Genomic DNA, 22,080 nt, shown 5'->3' on the forward strand with positions numbered 1-22,080 from the left:
CCACATTTGGTGCTCTAGTGAGTATTTCTGGCAGCAGGATGTGTAGGATTGAGTCAAAATAAACTACAGTGTGTGTGTCACCCAGTACGACAGTGTGACTCATTAACGACTTTTTAATAGTTTTTTTTTTTTAAGCAACAACGGAGGTATGAAGATATATCAGGCTTTGGATACACACACAATTATTGTCAGTAGGATCATCCAGTTCGATTCACCAGGCAAGTCTACAGACAAACAAACTTATCTACGTGCAAAAGAAAAGGTTCTTTTTATATTAAATTAGTGGCCCAAATGCAAAAGAAAGACTGGACAAGATTGCCTTCATTGTCTAGAAGGGTTGATCCATCATATTATTATTATCAGTCATAATAATGTCAGTATAACAGGAAGAGAGTTTGGTTTTAACAAGTCAGATTTACAACAACGGTGTTGGAATATGTGCAGTAAATGACTGTAGCAGTGAAATAAGACCATGAAGAAACCATGTGAGGTCCAAACATCTGTATCTGTATCTCTGTAGTGTCAAAATGTTCAAACAAACAAGTTAAATGAAGAAAAATCAATAAAAAAATTATTAATGTCTCTGAAGAAGCAGAGAAAAATTGGCTGAAGCAATGTTTGAATTATAAAACGCTTCAAACTCTCAAAAAGTCAAACTGTGTATCCGATTATCATGAAATTTAGGTCTTAAAAACTCTTCAGGTCTTAAAACGCTTCATCTTGCATCTAAAACTGCTCTACGACGGGTACGTGTGTGTATATTTTTCCTTTTCCTTTCTTTTCAACATGTCTGTCACATCCTTGTTTATAGTATCTATATTTTCTCATCGCTGGACTGTTTTTCTTTTGCTGCGTGTGTGTAAACATGCTCACATATGGCTGCTGCAGATGTTTGCTGCAGTTTTCAAGCCTTGGTTTTGGTAAATGGATATATGCGTTCTGCAAATTTGTTTTTCTTATCCTCCACACGTATGATAGTAAAGACAACAATCTAATACCTTTGATAAAACTGTAACTGTGACTCACACCGAGATGACGTGACCTACGAATACATAATTTGCCTTCCTGAAGCTGCTGATATTGTAGAGATTAACACAGAAAACAGATAAGGGGGCAGTTTGTGCAATATTGCCTTGTATAGAAACATATGCCAGACTGATAAACATTCTCATATAAACTATAACGGTATGTGCAGGAACTTGGCTCAAACTGGAGCTGCATTCTCACAGATGACATATTTAGATGCACGTATAAAAACAGTTTGAGTTTTTAAAAAAACGGGCGACTGGAGTCGGATTGTTTGCAAGAATCACTCGTATAAAAACAGATTCCAAGCCAAGATTTGTGGCTTTGATATAGAAGACCGGTCGCACGAGTCGTGACTTTCTTCACAAGGGGGAAGAATCAATCATAATCTATTCATATCTGGTTATTTTAAATAAAATATAATGTGATAGAGGATTTTATCCACATCGTCCACTGCAGTGTTTTATATTCTCCGTTGTTTGAGTCTAGGATTGATACCTGTGAAATCAGATGAAGTGCTGAAATTATCCAAATTGTTGTTGCTGTTTTCTGTTTTCTGTCATAGTAAAGTTAATATATTTGAGTATTAGACTGTTGGGAAACTGGAAAAACAACTGACATGTTGTTCGATATTGACAAGAATCATTAGATGCAACTAAAATCAGATGTTTGTTGAGTTTTGTTTTTAACTGATGTTGAAATTTTGAATCTATCACAAGAAACTTTACTGAAACTGTTCAGACACGATAAATCAAGTCACTACAATAAAAAAAAAAATAGGAGAAAAAGTAAAGAAACAGAAAATTATAATGTCTTAATCTGAATTAATTTGTAGCTTTGGAATCATCATCATCATCATCATCATGGCTGCCAGTTTAGTGAGAGTTGTTTTTTTTTTTTAGATTTTATGATTTTTATTGGCATATTTTGATGCAGCAGCTTCTATATTTCAGGTTGTTTCTGCAGCTCTCTGTCCAGCATCATACAGTGTTGCATCTGATGGTGTAACATCACCTGCTGTCGGCTGTAATATTCTCTCCTCTGATACCTCTGTGACTGTCACATGACCCCTCTGACATCAGTCACGGAGCGCTTTGCTTTTTTTTTTTGGATCTAACTCGACATCAAAGCTCTTTATTTCTGTCACAGTGCAGCAGCCGCTCTGATGGATTCATGTTTTCTAATAGTTTCAGCTCCTGACACTGATCCATGTGTCTGCTGGTTTCTGACCGCGAGGATCTGAGTCGACTTACTTTAAATGGTTTTGCTTGTTTTTGTTTAGTTGCAAAGCTTAAAACAGTGTAGCTAACAGGGATAAACAAAAAACAAAGAGAAGGTGAGTAACCCAGAACAGAGACTGATACACATAACAGCAGAACATAAAGATGAGTTTGAACAGCCCTGATACCCACAGACAGAGACACACAGCTGGTTCCTGATCCTCTCCAGAGCCCCTCAGGTGTGTGGGACTCCCGCTCTCAGACTCTCAGTGAAGCTTCTATTTGTTTCCTGTTGAAGAGACGGAGGTTTTCCGTCTGGAAAACATTCTGCTGAGACCAGACGTCACCGCTTGCACTCACAGCTCACACCGCAGAGAGAGAGAGAGAGAGACACACACACACAGCAGATACAGCTGATTGTCTTCATCATCACACTTGACTAGTTTTCAACAGACTTTCAACAGACAAGACAGGATGCCATTTAGTGATCTTGGATTTATAAAGTTCTATCTTTAACTTGAGTGGTTTTAAAGAGGCTTTTTTTAAAATCATTTTTATACCTTTATGATGTCAGATGTCACATGTTAAACACGGTAAAAGATCCAAAACTTGAGGTGGACGTATGTAAAACTGCTCTCTGCGAGTCAAAAGACGTCAGATTGTTCACACGTTCCCACAAACAGCCGTCTGTTCTGTCATCTTTGTCGCTGAGGTTGTTCACGTTGATCAGATTCAGGATCCAACATGTTGAGAAGTTTCCATTTTAAGTGAAGAACAGGGAAAAGAAGTGAGATCCGACTACTATAGTTTGTTTATGTATCCTCTGGAGCTGGCAGAAGCTTCCTGAAGTCGACCAATCAGAAGAGAGCGGGCTCAGCGGGAGGGTGGGGGGGGGGGGGGGGGGGGGGGGGGGGGGTTCGTCCATAAAAACCTCCACCAGCAGACACAGGAGCAGCTTCTGGAAAGAAGCTATTAAATAGCTGAACAGTGCTGTTATCTCTCATATATATTTCATATGCATCCGACCTCCACTGTTATGTAATTTAATTATTTATTGCACATGTCACATTTAATTCTTGCACTGTCCATATTATCTTTGTACAGACATTATATATTTAAAGTTTTATATCCCATTTCAAAACTATTATTATTACATTCTGTAAATAGATTTTAAGTTTTAAATTTTTAATTTAATTTGAGCACTTTTAGTACTTGTGTACTTTGTTAATTTTAATATTTCATTACATACTTATATATATATTCTTATATGTGACGTTTGTGGACAAATTCTTTGTACGCTTTCATATTTGGCTGATAAACAGATTCTGATTCTGAAAAGAGACAACAGCTAAAACAACCCTGTTTCAGACAGAGGCTGAACTGATGGGCTGCATGAAGGGTCATTATAAGATAAATAATGAGTGTTTAACTGTGAATCATGTGAAGATGTTCCAGTAGAGCCCCAGAGTATAAATACAGAGCTTGAAATGTGCAGAATACGTCCAACTTTAACTCATTTTTTGTTCATCTTTTGAACTATAAGTTTGTATCTGATAAATCTTTAGAGAAAACAAAGTAAACAAAGTCAGCGTTTGAACTACTGAATGTATTTATGATATTTAAGATATTTTGGCACAAACGTTAAGCTGCATGTTTTAAATTTAGACATAAAAATATTAATTTTTAACTGACAGATTTTAAATGATAATACAGTTCATAAAGTTGTCCGAACAATGCAATTAAAGACTATAACAAAAAACTATTTTCTCTATTATTATTATTATTATAAATCATGACCGAAAAATTCACATGATTAACTCCTTTAACTCACTGAAGCGACAACCAATCACCTTCATTTTTACTCCCTCATGTTTCCCTTCAACAGAAAGCAAAGACTTATTTTCGGCTCCACTCAAGAACTTCAAATTAAACGGAGGAAAAGCTGTTTGTTGCAGGCTGTCGAGAGCAGATATAACAGTAAAGCTGCCAACTTTAATAAGAAGAACGAGGCGAGGGAAACACACCACTCAGGAACTGAACTGCAGTAATTTGTCTGTAAAGTGGCAACGTGAGAAAATAACTTAACACAAATCGGAGCCGAGAATGTAAATTATTGACTCGGCGCTAAACACACCTGCAAGCTTCAGGATTGTGGGAGATGAAAGACGACGCCGTCACGCTACAGTACGTTCAAACATCACACGTCGTTTGTCTTTTCTGTTTTACACAGAACATCAGTTCACATAACAAACCTCTGTCAAACGTCTCCGACACGCTGGAAAATCCACCTGTTTGTCTCCCAACGATTCTCCTGGTAGCTGCAGTTTATGAAAACATGGATGAAGAGAAACTTCATCATCTGTAGCTTTTCTTTTCTGATAGAAAACTATAAATAAATAAATAAATATTTAAAATGATTCCACACAGGAAAGGTGTTGCAGTAGTTTTCCAGGCTTTAGTAGTAAACTCGATTTTAATATTTGATATATTTTGTATGTTGTGTCACAGACTTCATACATGAAACATATTAAAATATTGATCAATATTGATAAAATTTTGGCAATAAACAGCATCTGCATGTTCATATTGTGAGAAATCTTCATCCTTTAATGAGGTAATTCTTCATATGGCACCAGTTTCACCGGATCATAAAAAAGTGGCCATTAAATCAGTTGGTGATTATTTAATTAACAGAAAGAAAATAAATTACAGTCTGAAGAGCATTTTGGTTTGATGAATATTTCTGACTGATGGCTGAAATATTCCAAATTAATCAGCCTTGTGAACTGCATTTTTCCAGCATCACAGTAGCGGAGAGTTTCAGTTTGTTGGTGATTTGATCCTAATTAACTTGATGCTTTTAAAAGTTTGTTGTATTTTTCCAGGTTTTAATGACTTCCTCTAATATTTCTCAGCCTGAGGAGCTGCTGTACTTTTAGTGCTAAAATGTTTTGTGAATTATTCTTAGACTAAAAACTTTCTCACGTTAGGAATGGCTCCCAGTCGGTGTTCTGGTTCATCCCAGAGGTGTTGGATTGTTGTCAGGACTCATCAGTCAAATTCTTCCACATCGAACTGGGAAAACCATTTCTTCATGGAGCTGGCTTTGTTCACATGTTGAAACAGGAAAGAAGCACACTATCATCTAAAATATCATTATGAGATGTAGCATTAAGACTTTCCTTCATTAGAACTAAGAGACCAAGTCCAAACCATGAAAGTAAGAAGTCTGACTGCTCTGTTTTTATCTTAATGGATTGTGCTTTTAATCGTATTTTAACCTAAATTTGCAAATAATTGTGTTAGCAACTAGTAGCTCCACCTTGTGGTCAGCTGTTGTATTGATTGCGTTTTAGCTAATAACTTATTACCATGAGTCCTCCCTCCTGGGTGTGTGTGATCAATATATTGAAACGTGATGCCAACAGCGCCACCATATGGTCAGTTATGAAGCACTTTGTTTTTTGTCTCGTAACTCATGCTCATGTAACTAAATATGACACGCTAAGCATATTCAAACATGGTAACACCAACATCTTGTGTAAGTGATTCAACTGCAGATGATTTTTGGTGGCATATTCGCACGAAAACCCCCAACAGTCCTGCAAAATTTGATGGTGTTTCACTTGTAGGCGGTGCTACATTACAATAATTAAAAAGTTACCATGCTGACAAAGATCTATCAGAACAGAATTTTGTGAGTATGTGCAATTGAAATATTGGAATAGTTTACAAGGTTTTGATCACTGGAGTCTCTGTGAGATTTAGAATTTTGTGAAGTGAAACATCTTGCTGTAAATCTTTCAGCAGCTGGACCTGCAAGCAGCAGCTGCAGCAGCTGTCAGCAATCACACACATTATCTTTAGATATTTTAGTCTTCTAGTTTGAAATACTGACAGAGATCCATGGCTACGATGCCACGCAGAGACAAATATGGTTCACGCTCCTCTAATCTCGGTCATGACTCTGGAGCAAAATATAAAGGCAGCCCACCAGATTTAGACTTCTATCACGGCCAGAGAGCTGCTAAAGTTCAACATCGCTTTAATTCTCTGATGTCAGAGAGGAAGACAGAAAGGGCGAGCGAGCGAGCCAAAGTTTATGGATGGAGATGTGTTTGGACATAGAAGGCAGTGTGGCTGCAGCAGACCAGAGCCAGCAGGTCATCAGCTCCCAGCCAGCGGGCCTGAGAATCAAACTCAGGAATGAGACTCCGATGCCAGGCTGTGACTGTCTGTCTAGCCTCAGATACAGTGGTGAAAGAAACCCTTGACTGAAGTGAAAGTGGCGATGTCCACCACAGTCCATGTGGACTTGATGGATGGTGGATTTGGACGGCAAACGTCCCAGAAACTTGGCCGTTAAGTCCACGAGTCCGCAAGTGTAGTAAAGTCTGAACATCTGGATTCGAATCTGCTCAAATCACACCCACACAGTCCTGATGAACTTTTCATAAACAGTAACTTAGGATGTTTTTTTTTCAAACCTTGCATGTTTTATAATGGATATTTAATGTTATAGAGAAATACCGCCACATTTACAGGTGCTTTATGTAAAAGTTAAGAAATATACAGAATCAAAATTAAAAAGGAATCATTGTCTAGAAGAACATCATCAAGAACATTATCAAGACTGACAGAAAGAAGGAAGAAAAGACTAAAGCAGGAAGAAAAGGTGAGGAAAACAGAAGAAAGGAGCAAAGGAAGTAAAGAAAGATGGAAAGAAATAAGAAAACATGGACGTACAAAAACAAAACAAAGCAAAGAGGAAAACAGAAAAGAAATACTGAAACATGGACAGAGCAAAAGAAAAGAAGACAGAAAGAAGAAGAAGACAGATGAAAGTGGGCGTGGAGGGACGAAGGGAGTAAAATAAGACAAGAAAGATGAAGACACAGAAATGTAGAAAGTCTCCAAACATGGAAATCTTTACATGAAACACCAGACAGCGTCTCAAGATGATACTTAAGTACAACAGCTGGATAAGTGGATGTTCAAGACTTTCCACTTGTGTGTGTCTGTGTTATTTTTATATGAATTTGTTAATTTGTACGTGTAAGTGATGTGTTATTGTGACTGTAAAGCTGCTTGTTTACATGCATTTAAACGTGTGTTTAACAGTATGTGAAAAGGCTCATGTGTGTCTAAATGTATATATGTTCTGTGTGTGTCCAGTTAATTGCCAGATGGTGTGTCATACATGGGGAATGTTGTTTATAGATGATGGGAGAGCGATGAACGCCAGGCACCGACGTTCTCACACACACACACACACACACAGACACACACACATCTTCACGGTCCAGATCCCCTGCTGTGTGTCAAGCTTAAGAGTCTGAGGAGCGTTAGTGATTTTTTTTAAACAGACTAGATTCTGACCACGCTCTTATTCTTAAAGATCTTCTCCACTCTAAAAACAAAACAACAACAAAAAATAACAGAAGCTCTTCAGTCAGGAAGATGTTTTTCTTTTTCTACTCTACTTTTTCTCTATGATCAGAATTTGTTAAAAAAAAAAAAAAATCAATTCAGAGATCATTAATTACTCAAATAAACATACAAATAAATGCTTAAATAGATAAAGTTCTTTATTTATCCCCAAGGGAAATTTCAGTGTTTCAGCAGCTATCACATAAATGACAAAAACAACACAAGTAGCTCACAAAAACACACACAATGAGTTGTGTGTGTGTGTGTGTGTGTGAATGAACAAAAATATATACAAATATCACTACACTAAATAAAACTAGAAATGCATTTCCTGCAGAAAATGCTGAGAGCTGAAATAACTTGCAAAGCATTGCTGCAAATACAACACACTTGTTCAGCTTCCCCATCAGTATAACTTGCAGAATTCGGTCACCATGGTATATTATATTTAAGAGATATAGCAGTTAATAAGTAGTATGGTGGTGTTTTACTTATGACCACAGGGTGGAGCTGTTGGTGTCATGATTCAGTATGTGGTGCAGATTCTCATGGAGAACCTCTGTACCAAGATTCATTTTATTAAACACATCAGAAGTGCAGAAATATCGTCTTATAATGTTACTTTATTTTGGGTAGAATTATATCAAATGTTATACACTTGTGCAGTTCAGCTTTATGTTCAACATTCCCAAATTTAGTTGCAATCCAACTTAGGATTCAAGAGTTCTGACCCGTTACAGGCATCATCTACACCTTCAAAAGTTTGGCAACCAATTACAGACAAACAGCAAGTGATACCCTGAAATGAATTCATGAGTTTTGTTCAGGGTCACCTAAATATGATATTTACCAAGTTTGGTGAAGATGAGATGAAATATGTGCCAACAGAAGCAAAAAATCCTAAATGGTGGATATTATTTCCAGGTGTAAATGGATGTGGCCTCTATCAGCATTGTGTAAGGAACACACTGTGCAAATATTGTTTTAATACATAGGTCATGAGTTACATAAAATACATAATAATTGACCACATGGTGGCGCTATTGGTCCCATGTTTTAAGTTGTTTTAGTTTTTGAGACACCACCTTGTAAACATTCCTCCCACAGACTTCCTGTCATGGACTCTGTGTTTCTGGGGTTTTTGTGTTTCTGGGGTTTTTGTGTTTTTGGGGTTTTTGGGGTTTTTGGTTTTGTTTGACGCAGATGAGAGATTGTAGTGTTGTTTGGGTGTTTGAGTTGTATTCATGTTTATTCTGTGGTGGTTCTATGCAGGTCGGTTTATTATGAAGAGTTTTGGGGTTTATATGTTCCTGTTCTTGCTTCGTCCATCTTCACACCTGCTCTGTATCATAAATGAACCTTTGAAGGACAATAGTGTGAATGTGTATATTTTGAGCATATATAATATAATATAATATAATATAATATAATATAATATAATATAATAATATAAAATATAATAAATATTTGATATATTGGGACCGGTTGGGCCTGCGGGACATGAGTATAATGTTACATCTTTATTTATTCATTTATTATTTGGTTTTAAGAAGTTAAATTGACTTTATGAAAATAAAAATCTAATTATGAGTAAAGTTAAAAAGCAGAAAGCAGCACCTCCTTGTGGCTTTCATTTCCTGCCTTCACCGAAAGTGCGACTGCAAACCAGATTATATTTATATTTCCTTTATATATGTATACACTGATTTATATATTTTGAACAAATAATAACTTACCATAACTGCTTCTGTTAAATATCATCAATAGAAACAAACTTAATTCAACAAATGATGATTCAATCAAGTAAAATAAAAAATATACAATAACAAGGCTCAGATTCCACATTTAATGATTCTTATTCTACATTTAATATTTAATTAATCTTATTTAATGTATTTCCTGTGTTTGTGTGTCCAGCTGGTCTTCTACAGGGTGGTAAAGATTCTGTCTACTCTGGGTCACAGCTTGTCCTTCATCACTCTGCTCACCAGCACCATCATCATCTGTTTGTTCAGGTAAACACATAACACTCACCTTTCCACCCTGCCCACCAGTCACACAACCACACCAGTTAAACCAGTGAGTCGAGTCTTTAAACTGTGTGTGTGGAGGGAAGATAGGAAACTCAATGTGGACAATGTTTTTGAATGCTCCTGTTTTTCTTACTGCGTATGTTTTATCCCTGTGTAATTGTACTTATATTAGTCTTTTTCTATCTTTCTATATTTCTCCTCCAAGTGAAGTTAAATACAGACTTAACCTCTGTAAGTCTTGTATTTCTATGCAGAAGATCAATTTTAATAAACATTCACGACAATAGACGACATTGTGCGTGCAAACATCTGACATTTACTGACAAACACATCAGTATTTGTCTGCAGAACATGCAGAAATAACTCTGGATATATTAACTGAGGTTATGTTTAGGATAACTCTGCATATATAATATAAACCTATACGCTACATGTTGTGGTGGGGGTGATAACAGTTTGTTGTAGAAACGTGGGAGACTGATGAACGCTGCAGCTCGGCCTGGATCGGCTCCAGCTGTTCACTCGGCTGCTATCAGTGTGTTTAGATACCACATCCATCACTGGATTGATTCACACTCTGACACCGTCTGTAAACACACTTCTTAACATTCTTTTGTGTGTGTGTGTGTGTGTGTGTGTGTGTGTGTGTGTGTGTGTGTAGGAGGCTCCATTGCACGAGGAACTACATCCATCTGAACTTGTTTGTGTCGTTCATGCTGCGAGCCGTGACCGTGCTGACTAAAGACACTCTGCTCTTCTCAGACGACTTCCCCGATGAAGAAAACACAGACTGCGGCACTCAACCCTCACTGGTGACCTCACACACAAACACACACACACACACACACTTTTACTTTTACTATATTTAAAAGGACTTTTACGGTCAACTTTTCTATTACTGTTGAAGTTCTTATACAATATGATGGATATAATTCCTGAAAACACAATTATCCAAAGCTTGATATAGCTTGTTACTCTGTGCTGTAGACCTTGTGCAAAAACTCTGCAAACTCTTCCTACATTTACAAAGAGTTTGGACGCATTAGTTTGTTGAGAAGTGGCTTCATAGACTAATACTATTCGTACTGAAGTTCTTTAAGAAAATTAAAAGGTCAAGAGGTTGTAGCACAACAAGCTAGTGAAGCCACGTTCCCGCACATGCTCAGTGGCGTCTGCCTTACACAGAGCTATTATCCAGAGACTGAAAACGTGATCGCTGTTATTAGTCTTTGGAGCCGTTACTAAACAAACTAACATAACCAAATTCTTCATGATGAAGGAACATGTCACCCAGAGCAGCGGTGTGACTCACTGACGTGTTTTTAATAGTTAGTTATAGGAAAACAACGTGCCAATGTCTACAGCGCAGAGGAATAAGATATATCAGGCTTTGGATACACATATTATACAATACTAGATAGATAGATATATAGATTCTTTATTGTCCTTCAAGGAAATTTGTTGCCACATTCTGTACAGAGCCTTACATGAATACATAGATACATAAATACAGAACACATCCACAACATGTCTACATGAAAGACATCCATACAGGATACATCCACATTCATAGATGCACGTATACACAAGTTACAGATTTGTTGACAATATGAAAAATGTAAAAAATTGCAGCCATATCATTTATTGTTTTAGTTGTAAACTTTTTAGTCAGTTGCTCCACCACTTTGGTCTACATTCATGTTCCCCAGAGGATCAATACTGATTTTGGTGACCCTCTGACCTTTCCTTTAGTGCCACCAGCAGGTCAAAGTTTTCCCTCATTCTGTGATATTTCTCAACATCCTCTGGATAGATTGGAGCAAAGTTTGGTAAAAACATTCATGGTTCCCAGATGATTTATTTTATGGTGATCCTCCTCCAGAAATCACTCATATATGGACAGAATGATGTTGAATTAAACATGGAGTCAGTCATCTTCTTGAACTCTTCATTAAATTAATCTGTTGAAAAATTAGTTCCTAGAAGGGCACAAAAAACACATGAACACAACATAACGTATAAATATAAAAACATCAGATAAATACAAAAGAAAACAGAATATACAAGATAAAACTATTTAAACAGACCATCCTATTTCACGTCACTACATTCAGCTTGAACTGTTGTAATAAATGATGTTGTTGTTTCAGGTGGGCTGTAAGGCCAGTCTGGTGTTCTTCAACTGCTTCGTCATGGCCAACTTCTTCTGGTTGTTGGTGGAGGGTCTCTACCTGCACACGCTGCTGCTCGTCATCCACAACTACTCCATCCGCCTGTCCATGTACATGCTCATCGGCTGGGGTAGGACGCCGACCTGGCTCTTATTTGTTCTTAGTTTTGATCATCATCCCCAAACATTTCCCCCCCACCAAGTTAAAACCCTCTGCACTGAGGCGGGTAGGACTTTGGCAGCAGGTCAGTCAACTTTATTTTAATTTCTGATTGAGATTCCCAAGTTTTCTAAGATACCAAATATACCAGGCTGACTTTTGAGGAAATGTGTATAAAATTAGTGGAATAAATTTCTTTTCCAACCTTGAAACTTGAAACAAAAAAGAAAAAAGATGTTATAACTGAAATTTGGAGATGCAGTGACATGACTACATCTCGTCTTTCTCAAAAATATGAAATTGTACAAATGTTTGAATTCATGAAGTAACTTTCACATATTTTGCAATGACAAATAGCAATGCACACTGCTGATATTGGCTATGATGTAAAATTGTGCAGAGAAGTAAGAAGATATTTAGCCAGTTTAGTGTTGACTTGAATAAAAATGATCTGAAAACATGAGTGAGGAGGTCAGACTACTGGACTTAAAGCAGCACATAAACTGTACTGATTGTCACCAGAATTTTCTCTCTTTCCTAAATGACATACAGTAACCTCTTAACATCCACCAGGTCACCAGTTACCTGCTTAAGCCAGTTGTAAGCGGCTTAGCATCACGCAGTAATGACCAATAGGCACAAATTGGCCTCTTTGAGATGTTTTGGAGAGGTTTGGGGAGACCAGTGACACCGCCAACTAAAAACTCCGTAGCTCCCATAAGGTTAGACCTAGAGGTCTGGGATTTTATACAGATGTGGTTGACCAGATGTAGAAGGTATGTGGTGACTTGCATAGTTCTGGCATAAAGCATGTCCTAATTATTATTATTCAAAATATGACTCATTATAGACGAGGACCAAAAACACTTTTTTGAGCCATATTTGAACTGATGTGCTAAACAAGCACCTTTCCAGAAACTAGAAGATGTCACCTTTCAAATGAAGTCTAATACATTCTGGCCTTTCAGTTCTTCTGTTATAAGCTTTTCCATTTGGGTATGCCAACATTTTTTTCAAAAAAGGGTGGATGTTAAGAGGCTGCTTTGTCAGTGTGTAATGTGTTGGTTGTGGCTCGTAGTGATGAACCTACAGAGAATTATCAGTGACTCTGCAGCTCCTCTCGGCTTTACGGAGCTTTATAGTGAGTTTCAGCTCATTGTTCATCTGTCCGGCTACAACTTTACTGTTCTGGTTCACTCTCAGCGCTCTCATAGCGTCATTTTCAGAGAAAAAGCTGTAATCTTATACAGGATTACACAATGAAATGCAGTTGTAGCCCTTTGACTCTACACGCACAGAAAATGCATTAACAAATATTAAAATATTTTTAATTAGAATAGAATAAAACAATAAAATTGTCAATAAAAAAGTGCAAAGCATATAAAAGCATGACTAAAAGAAGAAATAAAAAAACACAATTCAGTTATATATACAGTATACATACAAATAGCATATATATATATATATATATATATATATATATATATATATATATATATATATATATATATATATATATATATATATATATATATACCCATACACTCAAAGTTCTTACAATATATGCAAAATCAATGTAATATGTAAGTATATAAGTTATATAAGTTATAGTGGAAAAAACTTGAGGTAGTAGTGGGAAGGAGCCATATATCAATATATATCAATCAAAATATCTTAAATCTATAAGCATGTTGTCAATTTAAACTCACGATTTAGCCCATTTCATCATTTTTGCACAACATTTCTTGCAAAAAACCCAACACTCACATGTCGACGCCCACATACAGTACAGACAGAGCAACAGACAGAGCGACGAACAGTGCGTCACGCTGGTGAAGTGGACCAGTGTACAGTATTTAAAGAAAAGCCGGGTCATAAACAGTCTCTTGGCCTCTGCGTTCGCTCAGTTCCGTTCTGCCTCAGCCGCTGCCATGTGACACCTCCTTCCACCATCCATCACCACTTTACCAACACTTCCTCCCTAATGCATCACCATCCAGCCCCGGCTGTTTAATGTACATGTGTGTATCTGTGCGTAGACATCATATTTCCTGTGTGGCACCTCATGAAGATGTTCAGTGTCTGGTAGACTGAGAATCTAAACAGACTTTCTCCTCCTCTCCTCTCTCTCTCTCTCTCTCTCTCTCTCTCTCAGGAATCCCTTTTGTATTCACGGTGGCCTGGGTTATATGTAGGATAAAGCTCGAGGACACAAGGTGAGTCTGCACCTCCTGCTCTGGCAGCAATGTGAGCAAAGTGTGATATTTGAATAAACAAGAAGACTGTCAGCCTCTAGTGGCCTCCAGCAGCACAGCCAGGATTCATAAAGATAGTTTTCCTCTGATGCTGGTTTTAAAACTGAAAAAAAAAACAGACTTCACATATCAGATTAAAACTGTGTACATCCAGTTTGGGTGATTTTCATTTTCTTCAGTAATTTGAAGAATTACATGCTCCTACAATTTAAAGGATAGGTTCACAATGGTGTCCACCCAGTCATTTAATGCATTTAAACATTTATCTGAAGCTTAAATGAGGCTTCAGCAGTCTGAGTTAGTCATATCAAGTGGATATCTGACACATTTACAGTTTTTTTAGCATCAAATTCCCTCTTTGTGTTTCCTCAGACAGTGTTTCCCTGTTGAGCTGCGGTGGAAGTATAGTAACAAAAAGAGGGACTTTGGCACTAAAAAGACTGTAACGTTGAAAGATATCTACTTGATTTGACTCATTTGGACGCTGAAGCTTCATATTAGCTTCAGATAAACTTTTAAATACATTTTTGCACAGAAGGAGGACTGTGGATTTTGTCCCCCATCACTTCCACTGTAAGTAGATTTCTCTGACATACAAAGTTTTCTGACAAAAAAACTTTATTATTTTGATTTGTGCTGCAGATAAGGATTCTTTTTTTTATTATGGATTAATCTGGTGATTATCCTCTCAATTATTCAGTTAATTGTTTTGTCTATGAAATGTTAAAAAATGGTGAAAAAAATTGCATTCACAATTTCTCAGAGGCCACAGTGACATCCTCTATTTACTTGTTCTGTCTGACTAACAGTCTGAAACCTTCAGATATTCAATTCACTGTCATATATGAGAAAAACAAAACAGCAAATTGTCAAATATGAGAAGCTGGAACCAGCTTTGCAGGAAAAGTGATTGAAACACTTATTTAATTATCAAAATAATTACAGATTAATCTTCTGACAATCTACTCATTATTGACTAATTGAAAAGTGAATCCTGTAGACAGAGACCTGAACAACACACGAGAATGTAGATATCAAAATCTGGCTTCCTCATGTTATTGAAAAAAACACTTAAACATGTAAACAAAATACAATTTGGAACAACTTAATATAGCAAGTAAAGATAAACTCAGCTTTTAGAAACACTGACACACTCGTGAAAACCTCACTGATTGATTTCCTTGTTTCCAGGTGTTGGGAGACCAACGATGACCCCGTCCCCCTCAGACTCCTAAACTGGCCCATCATGGCGTCTGTCATTGTGAGTTTTGTGCCAGTTTGTCGCACCGACATCTTATCATGATGAAACTCTGTTCTAAAGTTCAATAACGTGACTTAATTTTGTTATTCACATTATTTTGCTAACACAGTATTTATTTTAAAATGCACATATTATTAACTGAAGCAGTTATTCTTTATGATGGATTATTTCTCTCAAATGTCTTGTTTCAACTTCATAAATACTGAAATTGTTTGTTGTTGTTTTTGATCATTGTTTGGAATATTTTGACAGAAGTTATGTAGTAGATTTTGGATTCTATTACATCTTGAAGGTAGATATATCATGTTTTTTTGTGATTTTCTGTTATTTAAATACTATTATAATGTTGGATCTCTATTTTGAACATGAAAGTTCCAAAATTTGAGGTGAACGTACAGAACAAACAGCCGTCTGTTAGTCTTTCTCGCTAAGGTTGGTCACGTTGTCCACTCTGCATTATTCGGATCAGATTCAGGCTCAAACATGTATCGATGTATTTGAGAAGTTTATATTTCGACTAGAGAACAAGAAAAAGAAGTGAAATCCTGCTACTTTAGTTTGTTTACGTAGCCTCCTGAGCCCACAGGAGCTGACCAATCAGAACAGAGTGGGCTCATCAGGAGGCGGGGCCTTAAAGAGACAGGAGCTAAAACAGCCTGTTTCAGACAGAGGCTGAACTGAGGGGTTGAATAAAGGACCAGTATAAGATAAATAAGGAGTTTTTTCAACTGGAAATCATGCAAATATATTCTAGTAGAGCCCCAGAATAAAAATACAGACCTGGAAATATGCATGATATGTCCTCTTTAACCTTTAACCTTTTCACCTGCTATGCCTCACTTTAGCTGAAACTTAATCACTCTTCCCTATTCCATATACAGTACATCTACGAACCTTTCTTATTATTATAGTGTGATATCTCAGTGCTTCTACCATCCAACACAAGCATTTATAAACAGTCTAATGGCTGCTCAGTCACAGGGATAAAATCTGAAAACAGATTCAATCATTCAGCATTTCATATCAAAACATCCTGATCTTTATTTTTCTATTTACATCTCTGCTTTAATTCATTGATGACAAGTATAAAGTACTTACTGTGCCTTTATACTAATTGTTAAAATTACTCTAAAATCACCAAGACATATTTTGTTGCTTAGCAAAGTCACAGATTCTGATCTTTCTGATGTTGAAGAAGTGACGTTTGCTAATATGTTTCCGTCTCTCTGCTGTGTTTCTCCACAAGATTAACTTCATTCTGTTCATCAGTATCATCCGTATCCTGGTGCAGAAACTGCGCTGCACTGATGTTGGAGGAAACGAGCAATCACAATACAGGTACACTCCCAAAACGCCGCTCTCAATTTGAAACATTACAAATCCAAAGTCAAAAATGTACTTTAGATAAAAGTGTATAAAAGATATCACTGATATTCACATTTCATATTAAAAACTTGATGTGATCCAGCACTATGTGTGTGTGTGTGTGTGTGTGTGTGTGTGTGTGTGTGTGTTTTGCAGGCGTCTGGCGAAGTCAACCCTCCTGCTGATTCCTCTGTTTGGGGTGAACTACGTGGTGTTTGTCTACATGATGGAGCCGACTGATAACAACATGAAACACATCAAGATCTTCTTTGACCTCGGCCTCGGATCCTTCCAGGTACAGAACCACCAGCGTAAGGAAGGTCACTTTTGAAAAGCCGGCAGCTGCAAAACAGGCTGCAGTGTAATCCGACGGCGCAATAGCGTCCCGTCAATGTGCGTCCACTAAAAGTCCTTGACTTTCATTTCTGACAGGCTCAGACTGTTATTATAAGTGTCTGACAACATTATAGAAAGGATCATCCAGAGAAATAAAATACTTTTCTTTACCTTTTGCTTAATCCGGTCTGTTTGTTATTATGTCTAACCAAGTCTCGCTCACTCTGAAATCTCGCGAGAGTTGAGTTGTTGCAGGAAATGATTACATTACAACCTGTTTCGCAGCTGCAGGCTGAAGCGCTCTCGCTCAATACTGGACCAGTTTCAAAAGTATTTGTCCCCATTAGTCATTTAGATACAACAAGATGGGAAAATAGGGTTGTGTAGATTTGATAAAGGCTTCACTTCAGCCCTAATCTGATGCTCAGTTGCTCCATTGGCAGTGCAGATGTCCTCTAAAATGTTAATGTTTTGTAGGTGAAAAGCTTCAAAATATGCAGCTAATAATTATATTAAAAGTCATTTTTAGTTTCATGCCAGAAGCCTTTTTGTTGGCACAGTACTTGTCATTTTTAAATCGAAAACTCTTCATGCATAACCACAAACTGATGTTGTATGTGTGTGTGTTTTAGGGTCTAATCGTGGCGGTCCTCTACTGTTTCCTCAACAGCGAGGTGAGCCTACACACACAGGTTTCTGTATTTATGAATATGAGTATAATTTTCTGCCTCACAGACCCGTGACGTGAGCTTTTGTGTTTTTCAAAAAGGTCCAGAGTGAGCTGAGGAGGACGTGGAGGAGTCTGTCTCTCAAGCGTTACGTGGGGCGGGACTACAGGCAGCACACCCTGTCACTCAGCCGAAACGGCGCCGAAAACTCCTCCCAGTCCCCCCGAAAATCCCGAGCCCAGTCCATCCTGCAGACCGAGACCGTCGTGATCTGACCATAACACAGAACTGCGGCTCGTATTCAGAGCGACTCAGAATGCAGAAGTCTAACTCAAGGACACTTTTACAGAACATATCATTTGCTTCTGCAGGGACTGAGTTTCTGAGGTGAAGGAACTCTTATTGAAGACGTATTATCACACTGGTTCCCAACATCTCTCAACTCCAAACCATCCACACATGAAACAGTGCCTGCAATATCATGCAGAATGGAAACTTCCCCAAACAATTACAAGAACATTTTTTTTTTCTGTTTGGACTATTTCACATGATCAAACATCATACAAACAACCTACAGGCTGAAAATGAAGGCTTAACTTCCAAAAATACATCAGTTTTGGAGGTAAAAAGACAACTATTAACTTTAATAGTAAGTTCATGCCTGCATCAAACCACAATGAAGCTTAAAAACAGGACACAAAAATGATATATTAGTAATATGTTATTTGATCTTATTGATAACCAAAGGAATTACACCATGAGGTGGAGAATCACTGATTTTGACAATCATGAAGTTATTTCTTTAAATGACATGATGCAGACTTGGCAGATCTGTTTATGTTTGATGTAAACGACCAGCTGGGAAATAACTGATCTCGTCAGCCTCCTGGAGCTCCGTATAGGAAACGCATGAGATCATTCAAAATGAATTGTGATCCCTGGTTTCATACTGGTAGTGACCAGTTCAACCAAAACTTTACTTTTTTCCCTTGTTACTATATAGCCAAAACTGGTAAAAATTATCCAGTAATTCACTAGAAAAAAACAACAAATATTTGAAGAAAATTCTGAAAATATTAAATGTAATATTGTGTATCAGAAATATGTTTATCTGCTTTCCTTTCCTGTTAATCATCTCAAGACCCCTCAGATTTACCCGAGCCTCCCTACTGTCCTAATGGGATGATAAAGCTTCATCTGGGAGTTCAGGAAATATATATATATATATATATATATATATATATATATATATATATATATATTACTGTAGCTCATGTGAATCTTGATGGTCCATTTGATTGTTTATGTTATTTTTCATGTGTAGCGGTTGTTGCCAAAGTCAGAAATCAACCACTATGGGACTCTGAAAGGCGAGAGTTCTGTATTTCTGATTTAATCTGCCTTCAATTTCACTTTCCGGCTATAATTTCACTTGAGAGGGTGGAAAAGCATCTGAAACTCGTCTACACCTTAGTGGGACGAAATTATTTGAAATCCTTCTTATCACAACTGCCGTTAAATTAAATAAACGACTGAATGAAAATGGGTGGGGAATAACATTTCCTGGCAGGTTTTCCAGACTTTTCCGAGGGAGGACTCTGTATAATATGTGAAATTCAGTTAAAAGAATCATATCAGCTAACAGACACATCAGCGTAACAGAACATGTACAGAACACTGGACTTTATCCAAAATGGCACAAACAGGGTTTCAGTTCTACTCAAAACAGCCAAAAATAAAACATTATTACCTTGTACAGAGACTGACTGTTATGTATTTTATGTGTTGGTTTTTTTTATACAGTCGAGTGTATTAAACGCTGGTTGTGTACATGCACACGAGGTCGAGACTGAGCATCGATGTCATCTGTAAACTTTTGACCACAACTGTAAACCTGTGACTCCACATATGTTTTATGTATAAAAGCTTTTATCATGTAGAACCCGTCATGTTTGTTTTTTGTCCCACAGGTATGCAGACACATACCTACATACCTACACATGCACACTAGGGCTAAAACTAACAATTATTTTCATTATAATTCATATAATCTGTTGATTATTTTAGTTGTTTGGTCGATAAAATGTCAGAAAATGGTGAAACATGTTGATCAGCTTTTCTTAAGTCCAACGTTACATCCTCAAATGTCTTGTTTTGTCCACAACTCAAAGATATTCAGTTTACTGTCATAGAGACTAAAGAAACTAGAAAATATTCACATTTGAGAAGCTGGAATCAGAGAATTTGGAAATTTTTCCTTAAAAAATGATTAATCGATTATCAAAATAGTTGATGATTAGTGTAATAGTAGGCAACTAATCAATTAATTGACTAATTGTTGCAGCTCTAGTGCAAACACATACTGACATACATAAACATGTAAATGCTGAATTGGTATTTGAAAACTGATTATGAAAAGAAAAGAGTGTTTATGTTTGTTGTTTACTCTGTTTTTGATGATTTTTCTGTGATATTCTGTCTCTCATGTAAACAATAACACACAACCAGGTGTTCCAGTGCAGGAAATATGTGAAATTCTTCACAACATTTTCTTACAGAAAGAGCATTTCTCATTCTTTATTATCATTTGCAAATGTTTTAGCACATTTAGGCAAATGATTATGTACAATTATCTTCAATTATTGTCTGTATACGTCTTTGTGATCAAAATAGATTATGTTTCTTCTCAGTTCAATAGTTTTACTCCCAAAAATATGTTAGAATTCTTTCATTGTGTCAGTCATCACATGCAGATTAATCCATCTAACTGTCAAAATCTGCCGAGTCCATGTTTCAGTGGTCGTAAAGTCTGCTAAACTTATAAATTTGTTGTCAGGCGAAACTGGAACTTACAAATGTTTCTCACATCTTACATCAACCAATGACACCTGCTGTCCAGTCAGCCTACAGGTGAGTTACTACAGTTTGTGAACATGGAGGAGCTGCTGCTCAGATGAACATCGGACGGGGGCAACAGAGGTGTGAAGTTTCATCAACCATCATCAACCACAAAATCAGATGTCTGTGCCTGCTGCAGTGGATGCTGCTTGTGATGACATAACAGAGGAAGTGTGGAAGTGTGCAGAGGATGGTTGCAACATGCAAGACGAGCAGTAGGTGTGAAGCCAAACAGACAGAAGTGACAGGATATCCCGTGATTCCCAGTATGTTACTATACTGCTGCATATAGTCGGCCTATGTTGTCTTTCAATTTTCAGATATTTTTCTGTTTACTGTGTTGTAATGTGTTTTGTGACCATTGCAGGAAAATAAAGATGTTTATCCTCTCATTACATGCAAATCTAAAAGCTCTTTTGCTTTACATGGTGGAATATGAAACCTTGTATTCTTGAAATTAGCATCTGAAGAGTCACTTTGACACACAACAGCAGTCAGTTAGCTTCAGAAAAACAACAGTCTGGTACTGCAGGCATTCAGTGTCAGTGAAAGCATGGAGGACAAGACTGTGGAGATCAGGAGATGAGTAACAAACTTCCAGAGTCCACGGTCACTCCGACCAAACATCTAAACATTTTAGTTTTAAACAGTGTCAAAAGAACGTGTCATTTTAGTGGCTTTGACCGATTCATTGATGCAATAACTTAATTTTGAAGCATGGATTAAAGGTTTTGGGTGAGTTACAGCTTTTTGCAGGTTAACTATAGTGTTTTCCTGCATGTATGAGCTGCTTTGGGAAATGCATATTCAGTGCTGAGAACTTGAAAAATGTTGCGAGAAATGTGCCGAAGCAAATGTAAACAAATAGAGCAGCTGCTGCTCTGACTCACAAAAGTGTATTACAGTTTTTCTCTTTTTTCTCTCGTCTCTAACACTGAATGTCTACTGTACCAGTAGACATTTTCCACTGTGTAAAGCAAAAGATCACTTAGATTTGCATGCAATGTGAGGAAAAACAATTTCATTTTCCTGCAATGGTCAAAACAAAACACATTACAGCACAGTAAACAGAAAAATATCTGATATCTATATGCAGCAGTGTAGTAACATACTTGGAATCACGGGACATCCTGCCGCTTCTGTTTGGCTTCACACCTACTGCTCGTCTCGCATGTTGCAACCATCCTCTGCACACTTCCACACTTCCTCTGTTATGTCATCACAAGCAGCATCCACTGCAGCAGGCACAGACATCTGA

At 37.2% G+C, this 22,080-nt stretch overlaps 1 protein-coding gene across 2 annotated transcripts in view; it reads left to right on the forward strand.

The window, feature by feature from the left end:
- The window catches only part of LOC122973031 (vasoactive intestinal polypeptide receptor 2-like), a 47,223-nt gene extending 27,380 nt beyond the window's left edge, over positions 1-19,843 (forward strand). For both annotated transcript variants that reach the window (XM_044340475.1, XM_044340476.1), the window contains 9 exons: positions 9,594-9,691; positions 10,371-10,521; positions 11,860-12,010; positions 14,195-14,255; positions 15,486-15,555; positions 16,802-16,893; positions 17,077-17,215; positions 17,889-17,930; positions 18,026-19,843. In XM_044340475.1, coding sequence (XP_044196410.1) covers positions 9,594-9,691; positions 10,371-10,521; positions 11,860-12,010; positions 14,195-14,255; positions 15,486-15,555; positions 16,802-16,893; positions 17,077-17,215; positions 17,889-17,930; positions 18,026-18,199 — 978 coding nt within the window. In that variant the 3' untranslated portion in view covers positions 18,200-19,843. The remainder of the gene's footprint in view (positions 1-9,593; positions 9,692-10,370; positions 10,522-11,859; positions 12,011-14,194; positions 14,256-15,485; positions 15,556-16,801; positions 16,894-17,076; positions 17,216-17,888; positions 17,931-18,025) is intronic.
- Positions 19,844-22,080: the final 2,237 nt, after the last annotated feature.

This window comes from Thunnus albacares, chromosome 21, assembly GCF_914725855.1.
Source record: "Thunnus albacares chromosome 21, fThuAlb1.1, whole genome shotgun sequence".
Taxonomy (NCBI): Eukaryota; Metazoa; Chordata; class Actinopteri; order Scombriformes; family Scombridae; genus Thunnus; species Thunnus albacares.